The following is a 19,632-nucleotide window of genomic DNA, read 5'->3' on the forward strand; positions in this document are numbered from 1 at the left end:
GACAAATAACACAGGAAATCCGGTAACCAATGAGAGCGTAAGGATGTGGTGCGAGCATCTTTTTTTTCAGGGGCGGTCACAGCCAAGTCCGACGCAGCGGAGGGGCGCGACCCGGATTGGGCGGCCAACTTCCAGACAGCTTGCCCAGCCTGGTCCGGGGACCGCCACAGTCTGGTTGCGAGCGCGTCCCCGTTTCTTCTCGGGCGTCGCTGATTGGAGGGGCTGGGGAGGAAGCGGTGGGCGCAGCCAATCCGGAGCGGCCTCCGCCGCTCTCCTCCCCGCCCCCGGGCTTCCAGCGGGGTTGGCCTTGGGGCCAAGCACCGGTGTCTGCGTGTGCTCTCCTGGTGTTAGTGGCAGGAGCCCGGGGCTGAGGACTCCGGCTCACAGGCCATGGCCTCCGCCGGGCTGCCCCAGGCCCCCGCCGAGGACTCCCCCTGGCCTCTGCGCCTCCTGCACGCGCCCCCGGGGCTGCTGCGGCTGGACCCCACGGGCGGCGCGCTGTTGCTTCTCGTTGTCGCCGCGCTGCTGGGCTGGAGCTGGCTGTGGCGGCGCCCGAAGCGGGGCATACCCCCCGGGCCCACGCCCTGGCCCGTGGTGGGCAACTTCGGCTTCGTGCTGCTGCCGCCTTTCCTCCGACGGAAGAGCTGGCCGTACCGGCGGGCAAGGACCGGAGAATTGAATACCTCGGGCCTGGGCGTGCAGTTGCTCCTGGCAGACCTGGCCCGTGTGTACGGCAACATCTACAGCTTCTTCATCGGCCACTACCTGGTGGTGGTCCTCAACGACTTCCACAGCGTGCGCGAGGCGCTGGTGCAGCAGGCCGAGGTCTTCAGCGACCGCCCACGGATGCCGCTCAACTACATCCTGACCAAGGGGAAGGGTGAGCTGGGCCGCGGCCGCGGGGGCCTTGGGAGTCACGGGCCGTGTGAGCGCGCGGATGGGGCTGCAGGTGCGCCGGGGCTGGGGGGTTCTGTGCCCCCTGCGGCCGCGCGCACCCAACCTGCCTCACACCTGCACCCAGCGCCGGAGGGGGAGGGCGGCGCTGCCTCCCACTCCCGGTGCCTTTGATATCCCCTGCAGCTGTGATAGGTTCCATCTTTCCAGGAGTATTCGCTCCTTCCCAGAATAAGGCCTCACTCTTCAGGCTGTGTTCCCGACGAGAAACTTGGGCCGTGTTAGAAAGAGAGAGGGATATTTACACCTTTTGCGTTTTGGGTGCAAGAGTTGAAGAAGATTATTTCCCTATAAGATAGGAAGTCCAGAAAACACGATAGGAGCCAATTGGCAAACCTAATATACAATAGGTTTATAGTTTCTGTGATTCCTACTTTTGGAAGTCTAAGTTGGGCAGTTTTGAGCGTTGGTAAACATGTTATCCGCTGCAATAGAATATCACATTTGCCCTTTTTGTTTATCAGTGTTCCCCTTTGTCTTATTGGCCGGCACGGGTCCCAGACTGTGTTTCCGTCTGTGTCAATCCTACCCTTTGGTCAGGTGTTAATTTTTTTTTTACATCTTTATTGGAGTATAATTGCTTTACAATGGTGTGTTATAGTTTCTGCTTTATAACAAAGTAAATCAGTTATACATATACATATGTTCCCAGTTCCCATATCTCTTCCCTCTTGCGTCTCCCTCCCTCCCACCCTCCCTATCCCATCCCTCTAGGTGGTCACAAAGCACCGAGCTGATCTCCCTGTGCTGTGCGGCTGCTTCCCACTAGCCATCTGTTTTACATTTGGTAGTGTATATATGTCCATGCCACTCTCTCGCTTCGTCACAGCTTACCCTTTCCCCGTCCCCATATCCTCAAGTCCATTCTCTAGTAGGTCTGTGTCTTTATTCCCGTCTTACCCCTAGGTTCTTCATGACCTTTTTTTTCTTAAATTCCATATATATGTGTTAGCATACGGTGTTTGTCTTTCTCTTTCTGACTTACTTCACTCTGTATGACAGACTCTAAATGTCTTTCCCTCAGGGAGTTTTTTTCCTCACTTCCGTTCCAGGTAAGTTAGTCTCCCTTGTTAGAACCAGTTTCATGGCACAAGTACTTTTCCTTCACTGCACTTATCAATACTGAGGCGTCATAATTCTGTAACCTTGGCCTGAATGTGAGTCTTCACCACTAGACTGACATCTGGGAAGACAGAGTTATTCCTTGTCCTGCCTGGCACATACAAGAGTCAATAGCTATTTATTAAGTAAATGAACTACTACTTCCTCTTCCTGGCATGTGGTATAAAGAGATCCAGACTTTTCAGAATCTGATTAAGCCAGAATATTGCATCAGGATTTTAAATGAATAGTAATGATGATCTTAATATTCTAAATGTCCCACTGAAAAACAAATCATAAATGTCACAGTTCATACCTCACCCTCTCCATGTCTTCACACATGCTGCTTCTTCTACCTGGAATTCTCTTCTGTTCTCATGGCTGCCTGGAGAACTCCCACCTGCTTTTCTTTTCCTCTCTCTGTTTAAAAAAATTGTGGTGAAATACAGATAGCATAAAATTTACCATCTTAATCATTTTTAAGTGTACAGTTTAGTGGCATTAAGTCATTCACATTGTTGTGAAACCATCACCACTGTCTCCAGAACTCTTTTCATCTTGCAGAACTGAAAGTTTATACCCATTAAATGAACACTAAAAACCCATTAAACATTTAAAAACTCTCTAACCCCTGGCAACCACCATTCTGTTTTCCATCTCTGTGAATTTGACTATCCTAGGTACTTTATACAAGTGGAATCATACAATATTTATCCTTTTGTGACTGATGTATTTCACTTAGTATAATGTTTTAAGGTTCATCCATATTGTAGCATGTGTGAGAATTGCTTTCCTTTTTAAGACTGAATACTATTCCATGGAATGTATGTACCACATTTTGTTTATCCATTCGTCCCCTGATGGATACTTGCCTGCTTCCATCTTTAGACTATTGTGAAAAATGCTGCTGTGAACATGGTATGTCTACAAATATCTGTTTTAAGTCCTTGCTTTCAGTTCTTTTGGGTGTAAATCCAGAAGTGGAATTGCTTAATCATCTGATAATTATATGTTTAATATTTTTGAGTAACTACCATACCATTTTCCATAGCAGCCGCACCATTTTACACTCCTGCCAGCAACAACCAATGTTGCAGCTTCTCAACATCCTCACCAACACTTGTGTTGTATTTTTTCATACCTGCTTAAATGTCACCTCTCTGAGAATGTGTTCTGTGACATATTTCTCTATCCTCCCAGGTACAGGTGAGCTACTCTTTTCTCTGTGATACCACTGTTTTTGTTTAAACCCTCATCCCATTCCCTACCAATCAGTAAGTCTTGTCAACCTGCTGCAGATATATCCATGTTCTGTATCCATTCACTTCTCTCCATCTCCATCTCATTCAAGCTACCATCATTTTTCATTTCTTACTCCAGAAGCCTCTTAACTAGCCTGCTTGCTTCTGCTCTGATCTTTTATCCATACAGCAGCCAAAGGGATTTCTTTAAAAAAAAAAAAATGTGAATCAGAACAAATCATGTCGCTTCCCACACTGAAACCAGTTGTTTCCGACTCCATACTAGACCTACTGTGCCCCAAAGGATCTGGCCTCTGCCTGCCTTTCTCACGTTATCTCTTTCCACTCTCCCTTTATTGTACATTTCAAGTACAGTGTCTGCTCTGGACACACTAAGCTGATTCCTGGAAAGTTGGTGACTGCCTCAGGCTACTGGGTTTTGTCGTCCTTAGGCCTGGGATAACTTAAACAAATTTTTTTAAATATTTATTTATTTATTTGGTTGCACTGGGTCTTAGTTGCGGCAGGCGGGCTCCTTAGTTGTGGCACGCATGTAGGATCTAGTTCCCTGACCAGGGATCGAACCCGGGCCCCCTGCATTGGGAGCTCAGAGTCCTATCCACTGCGCCACCAGGGAAGTCCCCTGGGATAACTTTTTACTTGGTTTATTCCTTATCATCTCTCAGGCCAGTTGTCACCTTTCACTACTACTTTAGACACTGCCCAATATCACAACTTATTTTATCTCATTTATATTTCACTAACCTCATTCATTAAAAACTTTGAAAGCATTTAGCCTATTACCAACCCCACCTACCATTAGAATGTGAACTCTGTGAGGGCAAAGATCTGGCTCATCTTGTTAACCACTGTATGCCTTCTAATCGGCACAGAGCAGGTAATCAAGAAATGAATGGATGCATGCATACATCTGTTGATACATACATACATCTAACATCTGTTGATGCACTTACCACATTATATTGTCACTTTTGATGCTCATCTGTCTTTTCCTCCTGATTTTTAAAGGTAGGAATTAGATTTTCTTCTTCGAGGTCCTTCATGGTGGGTGTATAGTTTGGTTAAGAATCTATAAGGCAGTTTCTAAGTATTAGTTGGATCCCAGTTTATTATTGGATCCCTCCTTATTTTGTAAAGTCCTGGAAGCCTGGGGTAATTTGGTGCTTCAGCATCTCAACTAAAGCATTAATTCCTTCAAGAGACAGTTAGGACTTTTTAGGTGATGCTGCTCTTGTATTCTGGTGGATATGTGTTGGGCAAATGTGCTGTAAGAAATTTATGTTGCTGGTGAAAGTGATTGACAGGAGAAAGTAAAGCAAGAACCATATGTCACAAGGAAAATGCTTGTTGATTTAACTTGGAATAAAGAACAGGCCATTTGAATAGGAAAATGTAGATAGTCAAGGAATCTTTTTTTTCCCCCCCCCCGGTACGCGGGCCTCTCACTGTTGTGGTCTCTCCCGTTGCGGAGCACAGGCTCCGGACGCGCAGGCTCAGCGGCCATGGCTCAGGGGCCCAGCCGCACTGCGGCATGTAGGATCTTCTCGGACCGGGGCATGAACCCGTGTCCCCTGCATCGGCAGGCGGACTCTCAACCACTGCGCCACCAGGGAAGCCCTCCACCACCCTTTTGTATCCATTAACTGTGGTTGGAACGGGAGATGCCATATCTTTACATGAATTCCCCTCTCTGACCACAGTGATTACTCAGGGGATAGACCCCTGGTCAAAGGTGATTTGATCAGAATATCTCACCTCTTTGTGATGGTAGTGAGTCTGTGGGCTGGACACAACTCAAAAGTTCATAGCTACAGATCGATCCACACATAGTTTTAGGGTAAGAATTGATACTTGTGGCATAGTTTGGACACCTCAAGCCAAATAATAAACGTAAAGTATTCCAAATTGGTATCACCATGGAATACCTGACTGAAACATCTGAGTCCTTCCCCAGCGTTTTTCAGGTTAGAACTAGAGAGTAGAGGGCTTTAGAGGGCTTTTCTCTCCAGCGGTGAAAATGGGAGAATAGGCATCTCAAGATAGCTCCCAGTTCTTGGAAAAGCTGGTTCACAGTAGGAAAGAATGAAGTCAGTCAGGAAGAAAGAAGTGAAAAATAGGTGCAGAGAGGAGTTCTGTGGCATTTAGTCTTCTCCAAGGTGGTGACACCCAGCTCTTCCTGCTTTTTGGTTCCATCCACAGCCTAACTGGCCTTTTTGCCAGACTAGCTTGAGGGTATGTTTTTGTCATTCCCAAACAATAGTCCTGGTTTTTGCTTTGGAGCCATGTTTATTTTTCAGTGTTATTATCCTCCTGGAGATGAAGTCTTTGTATACATCCATTGTATACATTCAGGGCTAAGAATGGCGATGTCAGCAACTACAGGGTATGCCTGAACCTCTTCCTAACACTCTCTAAGACTCTAAGCCAGCGGTCCCCAACCTTTTTCGCACCAGGGACCAGTTTCGTGGAAGACAATTTTTCCACAGATGGGGGTGGTGGTATGGTTTCGGGATGATTCAAGCACATTACATTTATTGTGCACTTTATTTCTATTATTATTACATTGTAATATATAATGAAATAATTATACAACTCACCAGGAGGCGGAGCTCAGGTGGTAATGTGAGCGATGGGGAGCAGCTGTAAATACAGATGAAGCTTTGCTCACTCACCCACCACTCATCTCCTGCTGTGCAGCCCGCTTCCTAACAGGCCACGGACCGGTATCGGTCTGTGGCCCAGGGGTTGGGGACCCCTGCTTTTAGCCATTCTGGCTTCATGACATGGGTATTTTGTAACATTTGAAACCCTGAGGCCATTAATTCTTTCCCTGCCTCTCGTCCCTGGCATTCTCTCAGGCAGTGTCTCCTTGGTCACCTCTTATCTTGCACTTCATACCTGTCAGATTGTTGTCAAATACCTAATGCCCAGGTATTAGTCTCTTTTGGGAAGGTTCCCTCCATTTCCTTGCCTTATCTAAACCTGAATTTTTCCCTGAAGATAATTCAGCTCTCTTAAAATACTGTACCCTCTTTAACTTCCCCCAAGTTCTTCATTTTTCTAAAATGTGCCTTCATACACATCCTTATTTACAAATGAAGTATCGCTCAGATGTCCTCTCTGAGAAGTACTGCTTTCCGTCAGCTGACATGGTGCTTTTTCCTTTGTCTACATTGCAACTTCAATACACCTCCAACATACAACATTTAATACAATGCATTCCAACAATGCAACATTCAATATAGTCCAACATAACAACATTTGATACTGTACATCCCAACAGTGCAACTTCAGTACAATCCAACATACAACATTCAATACCATACAGTCCAACAATGCAGCATTCAATACCATACATTCCAACTGTGCAACTTTAGTGCAATCCACCATACAACATTCAATACAATATGCAACTTCAATACATTCTAACGTACAACAGCGTATTAGAGTTGTTGGTTTATCCAGTTCCTCACAAAACTGGAAGCATCTTGAGAACAAAGACTGTCTTTTAAATCTGTATGCCCTTAGTATCTGGCATGTAGGGGACTGTAAATATTGGAAAAACTAATAGAAAGAGGGCATTTATTTCTAAATTTGAGTGTACCTAACAATGTTGTCTAGCATACATATGTACCTAACAATGTAGATATATACAATTTTTTAATACATTTTAATTTTATATATTTATATATCTTAATTTTAAAATATTTTATATATTATATATAAATATCTATATAGCCATGATATGTGTCTACAAGTAACAAAAACTTACAGAACTGAAAAAAGGAATTGACAAACGTACCATTAGTGCAAATTATTTTAACTTAAGTATTTGAATCGTTGATAGATCAGGCAGATAAAACTTTGGCAGGGATAAAGAAGATTTGATCCTGACAGTTATGTAGTTTTCTCTGTTGGAAAGAGGACCCTATACCCAACAATTGCTTGTATAAAAATTCTTCTCAATTTTATTTGGAAATTTATTAAAATTGATCACAGACTAAAAAGCTAGCCTCTTTAATATCAAAAATCATCATAAGCCAAATTAATCTAGGTGGTAAAAGAGAATCATCATCGAAAAAAATGTTTATACTTTTTAAAAAAAGATTTATTTTATTATTTACTTATTTTATTTATTTTTGGCCATGTCGGTTCTTAGTTGCAGCATTCAGGCTCTTGGCATGTGGGCTCTCGTTGTGACGTGTGGGCTTCCCTCTAGTCGTGGCGTGCAGGTTTTCTCTCTCTAGTTGTGGTGCACAGGCTCCAGGGCACATGGGCTCTGTAGTTGTGGCGCGAGGGTTCCAGAGCGCGTGGGCTCTGTGGTTTGCAGCACGCAGGCTCTCTGAGGCGCGCGAGCTCAGTAGTCGTGGCGCGCGTGCTGCGTGCTTGGTTGCCCCGCGGCATGTGGGAGCTTAGTTCCCTAACCAGGAATCAAACCAGCATCCCCTGCATTGTAAGGCGGATTCTTTACCACTGGACCACTAGGGAAGTCCCCAAATTTTTATACTTAAAATGCATTGAAAAGACATGCACACAATACTGGTGGACTGCAGCTAAAGTGGTACCCAAAGGCAATTGTACAGCCTTAACTATCCTTTATTAGGATAAAGTTCTGAAAATTAGTTAGATAGCTAATTTTATATAACTGAAAAAGAACAAAAGAATAAACGTAAGGAAAAAAGAAGAACGTGCCATTATAATTATAGACAAATTCTTCCAGAGAGAAAGAATACACCATGGCTCATTTTAGGAGGTGAGTATATCCAGACAAATACATTATGAGAAAGGAAATTTATAGTCCATTTTCATGTACGAATATGAATTTTTAAAAACTTAACATATTAGGAAACCAAATCCAACAATATCTTTAAAAAAGCATAAAAATATCATAACCAAAGTTGGATTTATTCTTGGATTGCAGGTAAGTCCAATTATCATAAAGAGGGCAATTTTCAAATTAATCTGTAAGTTAAATGCAATTCCCATCGAAATCTCAAAGGTGTTTTTTTAAAAATAGAACTTGACAATCTGATTAAAGTTTGATAAATATGAGTAGAGAGCCAAGAGTAATCAAAAAACAATTTTGAAAAAGAACAAGGTGGTGGTGGTGGGGACTTCCCTATTAAATATTAAGACTTATTATAAAGTCTATTTAGATCTTATTATAGAGTAACAATAGTTAAGACAGTGTGCTTTAAGCACAATCATAAATAAATAGACCAATATGCAATATAGCAGACTAGAAAACCTATAAACTGAGTTGCCTGTGTACAGCAAATGTTGTACATCAGTAGGGAAAAGGAGAGGCTGTTTCATAAGTGGTGCTTGAACAATAGGTTATCAAAACAGGGGGAAAAGTGCATTCCTTCTTCACAATAAGTAGGAATACCTAACATAAATATAAATTCCAGGTAGGTTATAGAGACTTAAATGTGAAAAAGCAAAATTTTAAAATTTTACAAGAAAGTAGAGAATGTATTTATAAACCTGTGGTAGGAAAAGATTTCTAAAATAAGACATGCAGCACAAATCACTAAGAAAAAGATTGAGAAATGGAACTACCTTTAAAACATGTTTATCAAGTAATAGCATTAAAACATGAAAAAGCAATTCACATGATGGGAGACAATGTCTGCTATGCATGCAGAATATATAAGAAGAAGAAAATTGCACAGTTATTAAGTACAAATCACAGAATAGGAAACCTGGCCAATAACCATATGAGAAGCTGCTCCAACCCACTGTAACAATCAGGGAAATGCAAATAAAAATCAGATGAGATGCATTTCAGCCCTCTGATTGGCAAAAATAAAATGTTGATGACTACAAAGTGATGGTAACTATTTGACAAGAGATCATTTATTTACTTCTGGTGTTCTCTCCACTTTGGAGAAGAATTTGATAATGTCTAGTCACATTGAAGGTGTACATATTTTATGATGCATCAATGCACTCTTAGCAATGTCTTCAAAATTCTGATGGAAGGGGAAAGGTACCATAAATACATTTTCTAAAAATGTTTAGAAATTTGCCTCTGATGCATCCTTTCCCAGGAAGCTATTAGAGGATGGGCTTCAGCAAAATACAGGAGTGAAATAAGGTAAAGACATAGAATCCAGGAGATGGGTTCAATACAGGAGGGTCAAAAAAATTTTCTAAATGATGTCAAATGGAAGTCACAAAACACCTGAACAAAAGGCCTAGAAAGCAACATCATATTTGAGCAGATGTGTGGAATATTCCAGGCAGGAAAATGGAAGTGACAAGTCATCCAATACATTTGACCATGTGGCTATTTATATTGAGAGTCATTTTATATAGGTATCAAAGATTGTGAGAAGACATAACCACTGAGAGAGGTCTTTATTTCATTCTCAGCTGTATTCACAGCATCCCAGTGTCTAGCACATAGTAGGCATTCAGAAATATTTGTTAAATGAATGAAGCATGTCCTTGAAGGTAGCAGGAATGAAGTGGATGAAAAACGGAAGGAGGAGAGCTGGCTGAAACAATAAAGCACACCATGGAAAAGAGAATGAAGTAAGTGACAGGAAACAAGGAAAATTTGAGAACAATCTGATACAACATCTGGGAGCAATTCTTTTGGGTTTGATGGTGGAAGATGTATAACATGAGTGAGAATCAAATAAGATGTAGTTGTGAATGCCCTTGAGTTCAGATGTTTTTAAATTAGGGCTGTTTGCAACTACAGACATTTTGGATTACCTGCCAGTTATTTGATCCAAACTTTGATGGCCGATGGGCTGTTGATTTATTCAGCTCATATTCAACAATCTACTCCTTTGTACACAGCACTATGCCAGAAGTTTGGATTTTAATGATGAGCAAAATCAGATATTGTCCCTGCCCTCATGTGCAATCTGTTAACCATGCTTATCCTTCTGTTCACATTTATCTAGCCTGAAATATTTTCTTAGTCTGTATTCACTCTTACGAAAATAAGATTTTGAAATTTACACTAACTCTAGAAATTGAAACTCGTTTCATGTCACCAGGAGTTAGTATATATAATAATAAGCTTTACAGAAAATTTTCCTAATCAAATTGGATATGACTTTTGTTATTATAAACATACACTATCTTGATAACTCACTTTTGCTAGTCATTCTTCTTGGTGGGTGATCTTTATCTGTTCGTATATGAACTTTGCACAAGTGACTTGAGAAGTACAAATACCCTTCGTGGTTGGTCCTGTTCAGTATTAATTATCAAGCATTGCTCTTTCTTACCTTCTTTCCTTGGTGTCCTTTTTGCAGGGATTGTATTCGCACACTATGGTCCAGTCTGGAGACAACAGAGGAAGTTCTCTCATTCAACTCTTCGTCATTTTGGCTTGGGAAAGCTTAGCTTGGAGCCCAAGATTATTGAGGAGTTCAAATATGTGAAAGAGGAAATGCAAAAGAACGGAGAAGTCCTCTTCAATCCTTTCCCCATTGTCAACAACGCTGTTTCTAACATAATTTGCTCTTTGTGCTTTGGCCAGCGCTTTGATTACACCAATAGTGAGTTTAAGAAAATGCTTAATTTTATGTCACGAGCGTTAGAAATCTGTCTGAACACCCAGCTCCTCTTGGTCAACATATGCTCCTGGCTTTATTACCTTCCCTTTGGACCATTTAAGGAATTAAGACAGATTGAAAAGGATTTAACTATTTTCCTTAAAAAAATCATCGAAGACCATCGAGAGTCTCTGGATGTAGAGAACCCTCAGGACTTCATAGACATGTATCTTCTCCATGTGGAGGAGGAGAGGAAAAATAATAGCAATAGTAGTTTTGATGAAGATTACTTATTTTATATCATTGGCGATCTCTTCATTGCTGGCACTGATACCACAACTAACTCTTTGCTTTGGTGCCTCCTGTATATGTCACTGAACCCCGACATACAAGGTAATAAACAGATGTTTCCTTTATTCATGGCAAAACCAGGATATATATTTTTTCATTTCCATTTAAATCAGCAACCTTTGTGATCCTGTGGCTCCTGTCAGTAAGCAATGTCTTCAGGCTGGAAAACAAAATGGAAATACTTGCATCTCATAGGGAATTGGTAAGGTGTTAACAACGAAACTCCAAGTTTCTAGACAGTGGCACTAAGGTCACAGCTTGCTTGAATCTGCTTTAAATCTCTACAGGTCTGATTCTGTGTGAAATCTATGGTGAAGAAAGAACTTTAGAGAAGACTATTTTAGAGTTGAAGAGAATCATAGTGATCATCTGTACCCATTCATCTTTTTTGAAGATGAGACCAGAGGCCCAGAGAAGTTCTGTGATTTTCACAAGGTCACAGAGCTAGTTCCACCACATCAATACCAATAGGTAGTGAACTTCAGTGGAAGTTCATAGTGGAAGGATACAGGGGAGAATAGTGTATTCATTTTCCGTTGCTCCTACAACAAATAACCACACAGTTGGTGACAACATAGATTTGTTATATTACAGTTCTATACATTAGACGTCTGACACATGTCTCAGTGAACCAAAATCAAGATGTTGGCAGGGCTGCGTTCTTTTCTGGAGGCTCTGGAGGAGAATCCATCTCCTTACCATTTGCAGCTTCCTTGGCTCATGGCCCCCTTGCTCCATCTTTGAAACCTGCAATGTTGCATCTCTCTGACCATTCTTTCATAGTCATATCTCCCTCTGACTCTGAACTCAACTGGGAGAAGTTTCCAATTTTTTTTTTTTGGCTGCATCAGGTCTTCGTTGCTGCGCGCAGGCTTTCTCTAGGTGCGGTGAGCGGGGGCTACCCTTCGTTGCGGTGCGCGGGCTTCTCATTGCGGTGGCTTCTCTTGTTGCGGAGCACAGGCTCTAGTGCGTGGGCTTCAGTAGTTGCAGCACGCGGGCTCGGCAGTTGCTGTGCACAGGCTCTAAGGCGCGTGGGCTTCAGTAGTTGTGGCTCGTGGCTGTAGAGCACAGGCTCAGTAGTTGTGGTGCACAGGCTTAGTTGCTCTGCAGCATATGGAATCTTCCCGGACCAGTGCTCGAACCCATGTCCCCTGCATTGGCAGGTGGATTCTTAACCACTGTGCCACCAGGGAAGTCCCAGTCCTCCAATTTTAAAACCCATGTAATTAGGCTGGACACACCCAGAAAATCCAGCATAATCTCCCCATCACAAGGTCCTTAATTTAATCACATCTGCAAAGTCCCTTTTTACCATATACGGTAGCATATTCACAGGTTCCAGGGGATTATGGCATGGACATCTTTTAGGGACCATTTCCTGCCTACTATAGATGGGATTGTGCCTACCTGTATTTATTAACTATTGATGAGTAACAAATTATCCCAAAATTTAGCATCTTAAAACAACCACCATTTATTATTTCACACAGTTTCTGAGGATCAGGAATCTAGGAGCAGCTTAGCCTGGATGGTCTGGCTTAGGATGATTTCTCGTGAAGTTGTAATCAAGATGTTAGCCTGGGGCTACAAACATCTATAGACTTGACCGGGACTGAAGGATCCACTTGCAAGATGACTCATCCACATGGCAGCTGGCTGCAGGCCTTGCCACTTGGAACTTTCCATAGGGCTGCTTTACTGGCAGCTGCCTTCCCCCAGAATGAATGACCCTAGAGAGTAAGTGGCCGAGACAAAAGCCATAGTGTCTTTTATAATCTAAGCTCAGAATGGTCATGCCATTGCTTCTCCTTTATTCTGTTGGTCACATAGACCAATTTGGAACAAAGTGGGAGGGGGTGGCACGAAGTTGTGAACACCAAGAAATGGGGGTCACTTGGGGGGGGTCATGTTGGGCTACCACACGTTGTCACAGGTAAAAGCTTAGAGTCAATCAGATGTTGATACGAGAGAATAATTCAGAGTGCTCCTGAATCCAGGGTGCTTTCCCCTTTGCCACTCTGTCTGTTCTGCCATTCTCCTTCAGAGTCCCAGGCTGGTACAGGGCCCCTGGGACCAGCTGCCTCCACTGGAGTATCTGACCAGTGCTTCACTTCACTGAGGCCAAGTCAGGCCTGTGCTGCCGACTTATCAGCTGTGTGGATATGGTGATGGGAAGGGTGTATGGGAGGGCAGTCTCTCCTGGCTTATCCTTTGGATTATGCTTTCTTTTTTTTTTTTTCTGTATAGAAAAGGTTCATGAAGAAATTGAAAGGGTCATTGGTGGTGACCGTGCCCCTTCTCTCACTGACAAGGCCCAGATGCCCTACACAGAAGCCACCATCATGGAGGTGCAGAGGCTGAGCGTGGTGGTGCCACTCTCCATCCCTCACATGACCTCAGAGAAAACAGGCAAGTCCAGGGCCTTCCTCCTTGGAACGCCCTCGAGGGAAGCCCGTCCCCTTCATCCAGAGGACTTGAGGTGAGGCTGTGGCAAAGGTTTGTTGTCATGGATAATCAAATGACCAGAGGATGCTTCCGCCTCAGCTGTCCCTTATTTGCTCTACCGGCTGCACCGGCTGGCGTTCCAGCCCCGCCTGTTTGGTAAATAGCTCTCTAGCCTTCAGAGCGTGCACACTTACACTGGTCGAATCATGCTGCCGTTTAAGGTGGTTGTACTGGCAGAAAAAAACTCCAGAATTAACAAAGGCCCCTCTCTGTGCTCCTGTTCTTGGAGGTCCGAAGAGCTAGCCTAATTATGAAACTAGGGAGTTTAACTGGGAATTATTCTACTTCATTTTTTACGGCTCTGCATCTGAAGCACAAGTGTTAAAGAATTAGAAGAGCCCATCCGATTCTGAAGGCACATGTTTCAGCCTTTCACCTACAGTGTCCTTGACATTTAGGCACTCAGACTCACTGTAAGCATCCCTCATAACAAGGAGTTTTCGTCCTCTGGAGACAGCCCATGATGAAATGGGCTTAAATCTAGTTATAAGACGGTTGTAGGAGGCAATCACTTATAAATGACATTGGATCACTTAACAGTTTCTTTGGTGTAAATTAGATATAAGGTGTGTGCAGTATCCTTGGGACGTTGTTTAAAGTGCATATGAACTTGTCAGCTGGTATGAACCAGCATTGACTTCCCTGTAAATCCCTTTACCTTAGTTTACCTTCTTCATTGTGTTGTGTGACATAAAAGACTGGGAACTGTAAAATTGTATGCAAGTATTAGGAATTTGTAATTCTTTGGGAAAGTTCACCTGAAATGCCCTATGATCTCCGTTTGAATGTTTTCTCTTAATTGTAATGTTTTTATCATTTGATTTAATTGATTAACTCAGCATCCATCAGAGCAACTCCTGCGCCCTGTCTCAGGCTGGGCCCTGGCAGGGTGTGGAGAGGATGCCAGTTGATAAGGTTTTGCGTCTGCCCTCAAGTACCTCACAGTTTACTCTCAGCAAATGAAGAAGCTAGATATGTAACTAGTTTTTGTTTGTTTGTTTTTTTAGAGAGTGATGTTTACTAAGAGTTATTAGTAAAAGCATGTTGAATGATACTGTGGTTTCCTTTTGTTTTGTTTTAGTGCTCCAAGGGTATACCATTCCTAAAGGCACGATAATATTACCCAACTTGTGGTCAATACACAGAGACCCAGCCATTTGGGAGAAACCAAATGATTTCTACCCTAATCGATTTCTGGATGATCAAGGACAACTTATTAAAAAGGAAACATTTATTCCTTTTGGGATAGGTCAGTTAAATTTTTATTTTCTTAATGGCATAATTTAAAAAAGAAATAGAACGAAAAGAATCTTTTATTATTTCATGATACTCTTTTAAAAATGTTTCTTTCTTGGCAAGCTGATATAAGAGAGAAATAATTTAGATAATGCATCTCCACTATGTTTATTTCAGATTTTAAAAACAAAGTGAAAGCAATTGGTTTTAAATCTTTAAATATGACTAGAAATCTTCCTTTTTGAGTTGTCCAGGTGATTGTTTGAGTCCCAGGGAACTGTTGGAGTTAAGAGCAGCTTTGACCTGCCTGAATGGTGGGTGAGAGGGTGGGCTCTCTAATCTCACCAGTCCCTCTTTTAGGTTCCTAGATTAGGGCATGTAGGCTTCTTTCTATAGAAAAGGAATGCTCCAGAGATTCTTATTTGATGTCTTTTCTCCTTAATCTTCCAGGTAAGAGCAAGGAAAGAGATAAGTAAGTATGGAGGAGACAAGGTAGCCCGCCTCATTGGCTCCGTCTCTAGTTCCTATCTAGGATGTGGATAGATTTTTATGAGTAGGAGTTAAAATGTGAACTTGGTATGCAAAAATTCTGATCAGCATAGACTGTGGGAAGCCATGGGGTATATGTGGCAATTTTATTTCAAAACTCTCTGTGTCTGCCTTTAAAACACTCAATTTAGAAGTTTCATAAATTTATCCCTTTTGAGGTAGGAAAAGGGCTGGTATTATAATCCTTACCTTTTTTCCTGATCTCATTTTTAGGGAAGCGGGTATGTATGGGAGAGCAGCTGGCAAAGATGGAATTATTCCTGATGTTCGTGAGCCTAATGCAGAGTTTCACATTTGCTTTGCCTAAGGACTCAGAGCCGATCCTGACTGGGAAATATGGTCTAACTTTAGCCCCACATCCGTTTAATATAATCATTTCAAAGAGATAAAGAACAGCTCCAGGAAGAGATGGTGCAGAGAATGTAAACACATGTCCTTCTCAACAGATTCTTCCTTCTGTAATTGACAGCGGATCCAGCAACTCTGCAGGTCTAGGTTAGGCTTGGATTAGAGAGAGATTGGAAAGAGGGTAGAGCACGTGGGGCCTTTCATCTTGGAGGGTTCCTCAGAAGGAAACTTCAGCCATTTTAGCAATGCACGTGACTTGGGGGATGGCAACGAAAGTACTGGATTCGGAAGTGGGGATCCGGATTTTATTCCCAGCAGCCTCCACCAATGAACATTTCTTCTCATCCCTCAGTGCCTCAGTCATTCCACGTGGAAAATGACGGTAACAAAATTTGACTTCTCTCTCTATCTTGGCATGAATGCTGGTCAAATGCTCCATCTTTTCTGACATCACCAAAGCACTGTTAAGCTCTGGAGAACAAATTCAGGAGGAGAAGGAAGACCTACCTGTTTAAGACCCATGACAACATGACAGTGGTGTTCAGACTTGAATACTTCATCAGAGAAGGACGTGGGTTTAGGGGACAATGAATTAGAGCTTTTCTTATTTATTTATTTATTTTTACTTAATTTCTTTTTGGCTGCGTTACGTCTTTGTCGCTGCATGGGCTTTCTCTAGTTGCGGTGAGCAGGGGCTACTCTTCATTGCCGTGCGTGGGTTCTCATTGCGGTGACTTCTCTTGTTGCGGGGCACAGGCTCTAGGGCACATGCAGGCTCAGTAGTTGTGGCGCACGGGCTTAGTTGCTCCACAACATGTGGGATCTTCCTGGACCAGGGCTCAAACCCGTGTCCCCTGCATTGGCAGGCAGATTCTTTTTTTTTTTTTTTTTTCAATTTATTCATTTATTTTTGGCTGTGTTGGGTACTCGTTGCTGCACGCAGGCTCTCTCTAGTTGCGGCGACTGGGGGCTACTCTTTGTTGAGGTGCACAGGCTTCTTGCTGCGGTAGCTTCTCTTGTTGCGGAGCATGGGCTTTAAGCGCGCAGGCTTCAGTAGTTGTGGCACGTGGGCTCAGTAGTTGTGGCTCACGGGCTCTAGAGTTCAGGCTCAGTAGTTGTGGCGCACGGGCTTAGTTGCTCCGCGGCATGTGGGATCTTCCCAGACCAGGGCTTGAACCCGTGTCCCCTGCATTGGCAGGCGGATTCTTAACCACTGCGCCGCCACCAGGGAAGCCCTAGAGCTTTTCTTGACACAGACCTTATGTCGGTTTTGGAGGCCTTGTTTTGTTATTATCTTTTTGTTTATGATTTTAGTTTTTACTTTTTGTAGACATGCGATGAAGTGGACCCTTGTTTAGTATGTTGAGGAAAGGTTATTGTCTGAATGTATACGTCTGCCTTCTATTTCACCTACATGAACAGTGGGCCTAGCTGAAGAAGTGGCTTCATGGCAGAATTCCTGTCTGCTGTGTTTACTCACAAGGTTGTAGCTCTAGCTTTTGACTTGAGCCCTGAATAGTGAGCTCTGGAATTTTAATACTGGGATTTATGAGAAAAGGATTCAAACTGTACTGAACATTCCTTAACTGTTCTTCCTGCCACCAGGCCTAATGTATCTCATCCTTGAAGACTTGCAAAGACAGAAAGGCATTCCTATTCTTTTTAAGATAACTAAATTGTTTCTTAATAAATAAACTCCCTCTAAAAGAACAGTTCTCAAAAAAGGTAATGACTTCTTTCAGGGGATATTTGGAAATGTGTGGGTGTGTTTTCAGTTATCACAGTGATGGGGGTGCTAATGGCTTTTTTGTTGCCATGAGGCCAGGATGCTAAATGTCTGAGCAGTCCTAGACAATGAAGAACTGACCTGCCCAAAGAGAACATGCTCCAAAAGCCCTTTTCTTTATTCTCCCATTATACTCCTTATATAGAAAGAATCGTGATAATAATATAAGCAGCTGTACTTTTGAGCCTTTCCTCATGCTGGCACCATACTTTATGCTTTACTTGTATGCTTACATAATTCTTAAAGAATGTTTAGTAAGAGGATGCCGTTCTGTAGCTGATGAAGCTCAGGCTTAGAGAAGTTACGGCCTACATGTAGTTAAAAAGTACTGCTGTGCATTTCAAACCTACCAGTCTTTGTAACTGGAGAGTTCTTCCTGTACCACTTCTCTATACTGCTCCTCTGCATTGATCTCATACCAGTCTGCCCCTCTGCATTTTCAATACGGATAAATGAAATACAGGCCAATCTTTAGGTGCCTTGAGGATTTTTGTTAATTAAAAAAGAAAAACTAAGAAACGAAATGCATAGGCACTGTGAGTGAATGGAGAGGTTGTTATAGAGACTTTATTTTTTATTAATTAATTAATTAATTTTTATTTTTGGCTGCATTGGGTCTTTGTTGCTGCGCGCAGGCTTACTCTAGTTGCGGTGAGTGGGGGCTACTCCTCATTGCAGTGCACGGGCTTCTCATTGCGGTGGCTTCTCTTGTTGTGGAGCATGGGCTTCAGTAGTTGTGGCACGTGGGCTCAGTAGTTGTGGCACACAGGCTTAGTTGCTCCTTGGCATGTGGGATCTTCCTGGACCAGGGCTTGAACCCATGTCCTCTGCATTGGCAGGCGGATTCTTAACCACTGTGCCACCATGGAAGCCCCTAGAGACTTTAGATGGATGATGCATGTGTGGATTACCCTGTACCATGAGCAGGGCAGTTTGTTCTGATCTGGAATTTCATATGCTGCGGAATTGCACTAATAACTTTGCATTAGCAAGTTTATTACTCTTCGATTTATACATGCATTTTCAGTACCCCTTAACCAAACAGTTTGTAGCTAACTTGAGAAAAAAACTCTTCTGTGAGATTATGTTGAAATCAGATGTTTATTAAACTTTAAAATATAATGCCTTAAACTGTAACACTTTTAAAACATCTGTTTATGGCAAATCACTGAAAGGACTGTTAATGCTTCCCTTGCACATGTTGATATTTTACAATTTTTTACTTTATGATTTATTTGAAGTGTAAAAATAATAGTACTTTGTTTTATAAGTTTGCCTAATACCTACTTTTTAGTCCTCATCATTAGCATGCTTTTTGATGCTTATATTAAACTTTTAATTTTAACTGAGATAGTGTCATGTCTAGTTTGGGGGGTTTTGTTTTCTTTAAATTGCTAAACAAAATTCTCTTTTACCAGATGTCAAGTTAAGAAAAGGAAGAGGGAATAGACTTCCAAAAAGAGGGAGATGGCCACATATAATAGAAGCATGATCTCTAGACAGGAGGATAATTCTTTTAAAATATCCTCTCAGAGCACAGTTACTCTCAGGACTGTAGCACAGCCCAAGCTTCTTATTTCCCATGTCAAAGTCCAGCATTATTTGAGAGAGGGATGAATCTACATAAGCCCATTGTGGCAAAATATCGAGTGCTTGTCTCTATTACACTCCTTAGCTCAGGAAGAAGAGTTTTCTAAAATACCCGAACCTATGGATTTTTCCTATAGATGAGCCCACTGCCGGCTTTTTCCACGGCCCAGTCTTCCTCCTGAGGTCACAGTGCAGAGGTCACCTCCTGACGGACGGCTTCCGCTAAAGCCCTATCTAAAGTGGCCTTTCCTGAGAACACCCTGCTATAGACTGAAAGTTTGTGTGCCCCAAGAGTTCATTAACTGAAACCCGATCCCAATGTGATAGTATTTGGAGGTGGGACCTTTGGGAAGTGATTGTGTCATGAGAGTGGAGCCCTCATGCATGGGATTAGGATCCTTATAAGAACCCAGAGAGCTCCCTGTCCCCT

The 19,632-nt window shown here is 42.5% G+C and overlaps 1 protein-coding gene across 4 annotated transcripts; it reads left to right on the top strand.

The window, feature by feature from the left end:
* Nucleotides 1-306: 306 nt before the first annotated feature.
* LOC132493827 (cytochrome P450 2U1) lies at nt 307-18,883 on the top strand. Of its 4 annotated transcripts, none has more exons than XM_060104694.1 (5): nt 307-880; nt 10,595-11,230; nt 13,436-13,597; nt 14,775-14,942; nt 15,692-18,883. In XM_060104694.1, exons 1-5 carry the CDS (start codon nt 391-393, stop codon nt 15,865-15,867), a joined length of 1,632 nt encoding a protein of 543 aa, XP_059960677.1. In that variant the 5' UTR covers nt 307-390; the 3' UTR covers nt 15,868-18,883. The 4 variants fall into 4 exon arrangements, with proteins under 4 accessions (XP_059960677.1, XP_059960692.1, XP_059960701.1 ...); XM_060104709.1 differs by having other exon boundaries at nt 10,595-10,840; XM_060104718.1 differs by lacking the exon at nt 10,595-11,230.
* Nucleotides 18,884-19,632: the final 749 nt, after the last annotated feature.

Source organism: Mesoplodon densirostris, chromosome 1, assembly GCF_025265405.1.
Source record: "Mesoplodon densirostris isolate mMesDen1 chromosome 1, mMesDen1 primary haplotype, whole genome shotgun sequence".
In the NCBI taxonomy this organism is placed as follows: domain Eukaryota; kingdom Metazoa; phylum Chordata; class Mammalia; order Artiodactyla; family Ziphiidae; genus Mesoplodon; species Mesoplodon densirostris.